The sequence below is a fragment of the Aspergillus caelatus genome (assembly GCF_009193585.1).
Source record: "Aspergillus caelatus strain CBS 763.97 unplaced genomic scaffold BDV27scaffold_266, whole genome shotgun sequence".
NCBI classification, from domain to species: domain Eukaryota; kingdom Fungi; phylum Ascomycota; class Eurotiomycetes; order Eurotiales; family Aspergillaceae; genus Aspergillus; species Aspergillus caelatus.
Window position 1 is genome coordinate 39,126 of NW_022475529.1, and position 9,017 is coordinate 48,142.

The 9,017-nt window shown below is 46.2% G+C and overlaps 4 protein-coding genes across 4 annotated transcripts; 3 read left to right on the forward strand and 1 right to left on the reverse strand.

Annotated features, from left to right (window-relative positions):
- The first annotated feature begins 428 nt into the window (after positions 1 to 428).
- BDV27DRAFT_136219 (uncharacterized protein) lies at positions 429 to 2,009 on the forward strand. The gene is made up of 2 exons (XM_032068714.1): positions 429 to 845; positions 973 to 2,009. The coding sequence occupies exons 1-2, from the start codon at positions 700 to 702 to the stop codon at positions 1,637 to 1,639; spliced, it is 813 nt and encodes a 270-aa protein (XP_031922479.1). The 5' UTR covers positions 429 to 699; the 3' UTR covers positions 1,640 to 2,009.
- A 284-nt stretch (positions 2,010 to 2,293) lies between these two features.
- On the reverse strand, positions 2,294 to 4,093 carry BDV27DRAFT_136221 (ditrans,polycis-polyprenyl diphosphate synthase). Its single transcript, XM_032068715.1, has 2 exons — positions 3,235 to 4,093; positions 2,294 to 3,169 (listed from the first exon to the last, which is right to left on the reverse strand). Exons 1-2 carry the CDS (start codon positions 3,725 to 3,727, stop codon positions 2,580 to 2,582), a joined length of 1,083 nt encoding a protein of 360 aa, XP_031922480.1. The 5' UTR covers positions 3,728 to 4,093; the 3' UTR covers positions 2,294 to 2,579.
- A 241-nt stretch (positions 4,094 to 4,334) lies between these two features.
- BDV27DRAFT_54940 (exocyst subunit SEC10) lies at positions 4,335 to 7,502 on the forward strand. The gene is made up of 3 exons (XM_032076907.1): positions 4,335 to 4,501; positions 4,548 to 6,865; positions 6,924 to 7,502. The coding sequence occupies exons 2-3, from the start codon at positions 4,685 to 4,687 to the stop codon at positions 7,425 to 7,427; spliced, it is 2,685 nt and encodes an 894-aa protein (XP_031922481.1). The 5' UTR covers positions 4,335 to 4,501; positions 4,548 to 4,684; the 3' UTR covers positions 7,428 to 7,502.
- A 551-nt stretch (positions 7,503 to 8,053) lies between these two features.
- BDV27DRAFT_136224 (uncharacterized protein) lies at positions 8,054 to 8,278 on the forward strand. The gene has a single exon (XM_032068716.1). The coding sequence runs from the start codon at positions 8,078 to 8,080 to the stop codon at positions 8,231 to 8,233; it is 156 nt and encodes a 51-aa protein (XP_031922482.1). The 5' UTR covers positions 8,054 to 8,077; the 3' UTR covers positions 8,234 to 8,278.
- The last annotated feature ends 739 nt before the right edge of the window (positions 8,279 to 9,017 follow it).

Below are 9,017 nucleotides of genomic sequence, written 5' to 3' on the forward strand. Positions count from 1 at the left end.
GGATGTATGGTGGTACATAGTCTGAGTACTATGACTATGGAGTATGTACTAAAGGATTACTTGTTAAACTGTATGAATAGAAAGGCTAACGGCGTGAAAGCAGGTAAATAACCAGTCACTGGATGATTCAACACTGCCACGTACTAGTTTCGATGGGGGCTTTCACCCTTACACTTCAAGAAAGGCAGCAGCACATCTAACTACTGGGCTTTTCCTGTATTCTCTTTACCCGAACTTCTTACGTCCCTTACTACAGGAGGTGCTGTAACAGACGTTACACAACTGGTTAAGGTATGTACTATGTACTATGTACTAGTAGATACATGTACATATGTACCATGTAAAATTGTTATCTACTCAGTACTTTGTATTTAGTTTATCTACGTAATAAACCGCTACTCTACCTTCTTAGTACTATACATACAACTGCCGAATTAGAGCTGAAACACAGCGGATCTTTTTACCCGTACCTGACGCCAAGCTTAAACCCGGAGGTCTGTTTTAGATTATCTTCACCTCTTCTCGAGTCGTTTCGCTACATCCATCACCTACGGCTGGCTAGCGCACCACGTACGTCGACTTGAAAAGGCAACAAATTTATTTCATTCCATTAATCTAGTTTCTCTCCGTTCGCACAGGAAAGCTTTTCTCATTTCCCCTTTTGCAGCTCTCTAGCTTTTTACCTAGGTATTTTCTCCGATGGACATATACTTCTCGACAACAGCTCCCCATTCCACCATGCGCGGTATCATGACTGAGCAAGACAACATGTCTATTCTAAATCCGCAAATGAAGAAGCGAAAGAGGGATCCAACCGTGTCAGACGCTGTCCATATACCCAATACGTAAGTAGGACAATTGCACCTGGGGCACGGCTAAAGAAGCTAAAAAAGGGAAACAAAACGACGACGAGGGTTTGACTTGAGCCGATAGACTGGGAAATTTAACTAATCTGAAGGATGTATCTTACAGCACCAAGTTTATTCCAACAATATCTCATGCATCAAACTCCCCGTTTTGTTTAAACTGTCCCAACCTGTCCGGTGATAACGTAGAGCTCTCTGCTCGCCAGCGATGCATTCCTCGAAAACGACGAGCTCTTCAACAGCCGTATATCCACCCACAAAGTACAGAGCCCTGGTCGAATAGTCTCACGCAGCCGCCAGAGTCGAGCATAGCGCAGGTGAATATGTTATCACCAAATATCTGTACCTCCGGATCCTCTAATGTCTCGTCCCCTCCTGTTTCTCCTAGAACCCTTGTTCCGAGTCCTCACTCGCAGCATAATACTTGTGCACCTGCTTCATGTTTACGACCGTGTCACATCTGCCACAGAAGGCCAACCACCAAAGAAGTACTTGATGCATATGCCGACTGTGATTTGTGCGGTGAGCGTAGCTGCTATATTTGTCTCCGCCAATGCGATGCGGTTCATTGCAGTGGCTCCACATATCTGCTCGGGGAGAGCCAGCTGTTCAAAAATGTTTCGAACCGGTTACAAAACGACACAGGCAAGAATAAGTCACATATCAGACGGCCGCGGAAGATATGCTCATGCTGTTCGGTGGAAGGAGTGACAGAAACAGGAATAGAAGTGGTCCGATGTTTGGACTGTGTACGTGATCATTTATCACACTGACAGATCCACCCTATAGGCCGGCAAAGACAAGCAGCACACTGTCATCATGTTACATTTGGGGATTAATGCTCGTGAGCTCGGGGTTCGCTCCATCAGGACCTCAAAGCTGATCTGTAACTTTCAACTCATAAGCAGATGATCTAATTCGCTTGACAACTAGACGAATTGACATGACAGAATGCCTCAGTATCCTGACCATACTAAGCAATTGATTAAGGCATCCCTTTGTTATTCACAGCACCGATGTTTCGACATACTCCACTTAGACCAACCAATTCGGAATGGTATATATCCAAGCTACCCTACAGCGGCTAATATCAGAGTTAATGGAGATGAATGTGGACTTGCTGGATATGCACGTACAATGTCCACGGTCCTGGATCATTCTACAGTATAAGAATTACAGAATTATGAATACTTCATTGGAGGCGCATCTACCGAAACACTGCATAGAGTAAGCCAATAAATAAGCCTAACGTTAATATGGTAAGCCATTACGAATTAGCCAATAGACCATCAGAATTTTCTGGAGCAAAACAACGCTGCCTAGGCTTGCTAATCTCATCCAAATACTGGGAACAATCTACCTCAAGGCAACAGTATGTTATGTACGTACGCTGAACGAGGGGCAGTACATTGGAAGAAATAACCTACCCCATGGCATAGCTATTCAAAAAACTGACTAAAACCAAATTATACAGACACCACCGGAAACTTTACCTACCAATGGGGATCTAGTCAATTTGTGATACGCATGTAATTTACATCAAACATGTATATGGCCTGCGGGAATTGGAGGTGTAGTACATTATTCCGAGACCATCTTCCCAAAGTCATTTATCAAGGGACGATCTGACGCTTAATACGAAGCCTCGATTTAGGCCCTTCCAACAGCCGGAAAGAGGTGAGTATGAAAAGAAGGCCATGAGGGAGAGAAGACTCAACGCCCGAACCTCATTTGAGCCCCTGCATAATGCCATAGACCCCTAAGAAAGCCCTGATATTCAACAGCCTCCCCATATCCCGTCATGCTGTTGCTCTTGTCGCCTGTACAATACATCTCTGTAAGTCGAATATGCCAGGGTGGATACCCATCTAATTTCAAGAAGGGCCTGAATACTAATAGTAAATCAGGTTCTGGTTTTACTGAAACGTCCGAAATAGATATTGTTTTGTTCCCAGTGGAGGTCGGTAACGATGTCTGAGACGGCTGTGTCGTGATCTCGCTAATTTCCGCATCGACCAATTCCATTGTGATATCTTCTGGCGATAATTTTCCATTCTGGGCCATCTCCGCAAGCGTCTTGGTCAAGTCAACAAATGTTTCCCGGCCATCGGTGGCGGACAACAGAAGCACAGTCAGAGAATCAGTATTGATTTTTTCAGTTGAGTAGCCGTCCTGTGGTTGATACACAGGGTGATGAGGGGCAAAAAGTCGCAACGTTGGTTGTTGGGAAGGAGAGCCGTAATACGCAGATAGCTTGTTTGTAACGATGCGGTGCAATGTGGGAATGCATGATTTTAGGACTCCTAGGCATAATAGCTTGTTAGGAAGATTATTTCGCACTGTTTCGATTCGTAGGGGACAGACACACCACTCTTCTCATAAACGCTTAACACAGGGATCCCGGCACTAACGCTCCATGCAGCAAGTTCTGCCACTTCGTCCATTAAAATCGTTAAAGAATCCTCCTCCTGCCGCAGTGACAATATAGCACTTAAATGCTCCGGCAAACGATCCAAATTCTTCACATCCTTTCTGATCAATTCGGGAGTGCGATGGTGATAATAGACGATGGCAAACACCCTATCCACAACGGCATGATAGCTCTGGACGAGGCGAACGACGATACCAAAGAAAATGTGAATGAGAGTGTAGGTCAGCTGGTGCAGTTGCGACTTGAGAAAAGTCCGGATAGGTGTCTTCCTAGGCGATGCTTTTCTGCGCCGCTGCGGTGGCCGATGTGGAAGCTCCGAGGGGTCTGGTAGGTATGGTTTCAAAAGGCTCTCACGATCAGCAGCACTAAGTTTTGTTCCCCGGGCACGAATGTCATCTCTGAACAGCTCTTTATCCCGTTGTGATACCATGGTTTTAGGTGCGGATGCTCGAGAAAGAGCTGAGATGAAACTGCCAGGTGTTTGTTGGATCAATTAGTGGTGCCGAGAATCTGAAGTGGTCAGTGTGAGCAGGTAGGAAGGTAGCAAAGTGCGCCTTGTCTTTCTAAGTATCTCCTTGCGCAAAGCATCATCAAAGACATCGTGGATGACTACGTTTAACATTACAGGGTCTAGGCAACCATAGAGCCTTACCTACTAATTGGACAGCTCAGTCACCAAGTGGATTTGCTCGTCCATATTCCCACTCTTATCAATTCCGTATAATCCGCTTGAAATATGTATGTACGGAGTATGTACAGATGTACGGACCTATAGTGCATTGCCACAATGACAACCTAGTGGTCGTAAACAAATGCAAACCCAACCATTGTGGGATGGACATTGGTGGCATTCCATCTGTTTCCTATAATATGCTTGGGGAAGATGATGTAGTAGGTATGGAGCATACTGTATGCAGTAGTAGACACTGTACATACGACTAGTGGTAATGTGGCCTTTAGGTAGTTAAGACCTTATTACGGTATGGGATTTACAAACCTCTTGAGAGTTACATCGGTCATAGGTTTCATTTCTACTAGACAGCCTGACCACATGGATCTCACTGAGTACACCTGAGGAGTTAGACCTATTTGTTACAAGCACGCCTCTCCTTTAATTATGGTGTAATTTACGGGAGAGAAACGCAATTACGAAATCGAACCAACTCGGCACTCAAAACTCCAGACTCTCATACTAATACTACTAGTAAGCTATTATCCTGCATTCCCTAGAAGTGAAACTAAGAAAAGAGTTCCATTTTCCACACCCATCAGCAGTTCACGGTTCTACATGCGAGCATATATCTCACCCTGCAGCGTATAAGCATCGTGATCAAACTACACCGTTTAATAGCCCGATGCCGACGAAGCCTTGCCGTTAGCTAGAACGATGCCGGATAGTGCGTCCATTACCTCTACAAATCCCACGTCGCGATCTGTCTTCCCTCAGGGCCCCAGTTTCACTCTTGAGGACTTTTCGAGCCGCGATTTTATCGTCAAAGAATTCATCGAAGCACTTTCTGACAGTGCCATCTCAAACCGTCGCTCTACGCTAGGCCCCACTACTGGGAATCAACTATTCGATCCCAAACCACTCATTCGGACCCTCGAAAATGCACAGAGGAGACTGGGTGAACTTTCTGGTGACTTAGAGATCAAGGAGAATGAGCTTTCGGCTGCAGTCCGCCGAGCCGAGGCCCAGCACTCGCAGAATATCAATACACTTGGCAGGAAGCTGAAACAGACCATTGAATCTTTCCAACAACTTGATACGTCGCTCAATGGGACAGGTGCTGGATCTGGGCATACCGGGAGTGAACTTTCAGGATCTACCGGTAATATGGCTGTTGAAACAGGCCGGAAGCTGGAAGAGCTTGACCGACAAAGACGCCGAGCACTTGACGCCCACTTTCTCCTTGAGTGTTGGGATAGCGTAAGTAACAAGGGAGAACTTACACTTTTGGAGAACTTGAGGAGATCCGGGACTGGTGAAGCCAAAGTTCGCTCTGCACAGATAGCGCGGCAGTTACTGAGGATCAGCCAAAGGCTTGATCCGAAGAGCTGGAACGACTCGGGAGGAAAGAACAATGGGCTGTCTGGGAATGGGGCTGCAGAAGAGGGTACGCTTGAAGAGACAGGATTCACCAGACTAAATACAAGGGAGATCATTGAGAAATTCTCAGAGACGTTAGAGAAGGATCTCTTGAAACAGTTCGACGACTTCTATCGTAAGGCAAACTTTGAAGGTATGAAGGATTGTGCAACTGTGCTCCAAGATTTCAATGGGGGCTCTAGTGTTATTGCTTTATTTGTCAATCAGCACCAGTTCTTTATCGATCGAAGTCAGTTGGTTACAGAAGAAGTAGGTGGGGATCCAGAAGCTTGGGAACAACTCGCAGACCCGGATTCGGAACCTCTAAAGGTGGAACCTAGTCTTCAGTCACTCGTCGACGAGGTTAAGGTTGTAGTTCAGGAGGAATCAGCTATTATAAAGCGAGCCTTCCCTTACTACGAACAGGTCCTCGGGAAGTTTTTGCAGCGTGTGTTCCAGCAATCCATCCAACAGAGACTTGAAATGGTTCTGGAGAAGGCCAATAGCATCTCATCTCTCGCCTTCTTACGCTCCCTACAGAGCTCCCGCAGTTATATCAGCGCTCTAGTCGATGATTTAAAGGCTCATGGTTTAACCGAACACCCCGATACCATTTCCGCTCAGACGGCATTGATTCTCGATCAACAGCTGGAAGATCTCTTCGTGCCATACTTTGTCGGTTCCTCATATATCGAGAGGGAGAAGAAAACATTGGAGGAGCTATACACATCTTTGCTTTTCAAATTCACCACGTTCCATGCACGTAGAAAGAAGGCAGCAACTACCTTTATGGCGTCTCTTTCGAAGTCGGGTACTGAACTTTTATCTTCTGCACGGGATGCGTACATCAATCGCCTTGAGTCCTCGGATTACTCACCGACACAGCGAAGGATGTTACTTCAGGTGGCGGGCTTGAGGGATGCCAACGACATAAGACGAACCGAAATCAAACTTACCGAAGAGGATGGCCTTCCGAGCATATCACACGCCAAACGAATGCTCAAATGGCTTGCTGAGGGAGTTAGTCGGGGTCTGGAGCTAAGTGTAAGCAGCGAAACCCCCAAGGACATGTTGGCTCTGTTGACTCTTCTCCTTTCTATGATGGGAGAAGGTTACATTGAGGTTTGTCTCGATGCCGCATTGGAGATGGCGACGTCGCAAGAATCAGGAAAGACGGAGCCTGATTTTGCTTACCTCCCAGCGGTCCGGAACGCAATCGGCATTGCAAATTTGATGGTTATGTGCATAAACACATTACTCATTCCCCTAGCAACCGGGAGCATCACTGCTCGCCGAGAAATGGAAAAGAAGACAAACTTGACAACTATGCGAATCGAGGAGAAAGTCAATACGATTGAGCAGAAAATCATTGACGCTTCTTTGACGTGGATTAATAAACTTCTTGCTAGCCAGAGGAAGAATGACTTTCGGCCCAAGGAAGGAGATAATGCAGCTTGGTTGGAGAAGCTGCAGACACCGGTTAGTTGGATGATCGCCTGGTAACTAAGATATGCCATACTAACCGATAAATGTTTAGACTTGTGCTTCGATTTGCACCTTTCTCTCTCGTGTACATAACATGGCAGCAACATCACTACCGCCTAGTGGCTCTAATCTGCGACAGTTGCTAACGGAGGTAGCCATGGGGGCCCGTAGCTTACTTCTGGAGCATTTTAAGCGATTCGCGGTAAATGGACCCGGTGGGCTCATGGTCACTAAGGATATGACACAGTACACAGATCTGCTCAAGTCTTGGGACATAGACGAGCAGGTCAAGGGCCCTGGCGGCGCGCTGGATGTTTTGCTGGAGGTTGGTAGCCTTTTTGTTGTAGGTTCTGAGGCTTTACGAGAAAGGGTTTGGAGCGGCGCTGCGAGTAGCAGCAGCAGACCTGGGAATAATATTGGGACAAGTTCTGGGAGAGGCGCTGGGGGAGGTGGACAAACCGAAGCTGGCCTCAGTGTGCAAGAAGTCCGGGCTTATGTCTCTCGAAGAGAGGACTCCAACACAGCTGCGATGCAGAATGTTCTCAGTGTCCTTTGAGGTTAGCTTGTTTGCGTGATACCCCATTATTCTGGGGACTTCGCATGGCAGGCAACCTGACATGACTTTTTGTTTCCACGTCAGCTCTTCTTGTGTTGGAATACTTCTTCAAGGCTTGTAAACCTTTTCATATCGCTCGAGCAGTTTGTTTACTCCTGTATTTGTAGAAACTTGAAGAGCTCTGCTTCCATGCGAGCTGCCATGCAACGGGATGAAACCCTTGCCCCAGTTGTGGTACACAACGCTTCCCCTACAGAGAAGGCGACCGTTGTGTAGCTCCCATGCCCGCTAAAACTATCAAGATTACCTAACGGCGAAGCGCAGAGACAAATTCCCAAGTTTGCATGACGCCCATCGATCGTTATATCACCCCTACCTAGCTTTTTCATGGGGACTTGGGTGTGCACAGGGGATCACCGTGTCTAGACAAGGTATACACAAAGTCATAGTTTCAGCCGTGGTCTCTATATTATTATTGTCTCCCTTGCACGTGAGCATCGTCTGTCCTCTCCTAGAAGAGTGTAACCGTGATTGGATAGTACATACTGGAGAGAAGAGATATATACATACCCCCTTTTTTTCCCATAACACTAACAGCTACGAGTATAGTGCAACATACAAAATGTGCATCCTTGAATACTTGGTCTCATATGCTACCTGAATATAAGTCTCTCAACCTTATCCTTTCTACCGATAGAGCGCATTTTGCACCTCACAAGTACACACCCAGTCCCCATTCAATCGAAGTACTAGCCGAGTCCCAACATACAATCAGAACATATCTGGATCTGATAATCAATTACTGATTATCTCCCCGACGCGCTTTCTTGTCTTTCCGAGTCTACATATCCCTAGATTATCCTCTTCAATGTAATCCCTTTTGTTTCACACACACATATGAAATTATATAAATATATACATATATAGCTTTCTTTTGAATCGTTACATGACGGAAATACAGTGCGTTTTAGTTGAAGTGTGAAAGTCGTAGCAGAGTGGAGAAGCATATACCGTACCATGGATGGGAGAGTAAACAGAGTAGAGTAGGTATCCACCCTGGCGCTAAGAAGGAAGAGAAGTTTTGGTATCACAGCTGTCACATTATTCTGATTTGTTCTGCTGTGTGTGCGTGCGATGTGATACGCCGAGAAAAGATACTACTATGTACTAATACACGAAACACTAACCAATGACAAATAAGTATGAGCATTGAAATCATTAGGTAGTAGCTAAGTTGGTCACCCCAGCTAGTAGAGTTTGGCTTGGTCATCCCCATAGGATGAGCTGTACAAGTGCCAGTGCTATGGGCGCGCACGCGCGCGGGAAAGCGCGAACCAACCAACGTTGAGCTCTGCTTGCAATCCTCTATGCTAGCTCCCACTCACACCAACTAAGTAGCTGATATGATTCCTGTGTGAGGGGGAAAGTGGGGAATCTTTGCTGTACGGTCTGTTGGTGGTGCAATTTTTACCGCTGGGCTCCGTATAGTAGGCGCTCTACCTGCCGTTGGGGAACGAGGCCCCCCTCGATAAGTTCTATAACATCACCGGAACATTGTTGGTTTGTTGTTGTTTTTTTTTTTTTTTTTTT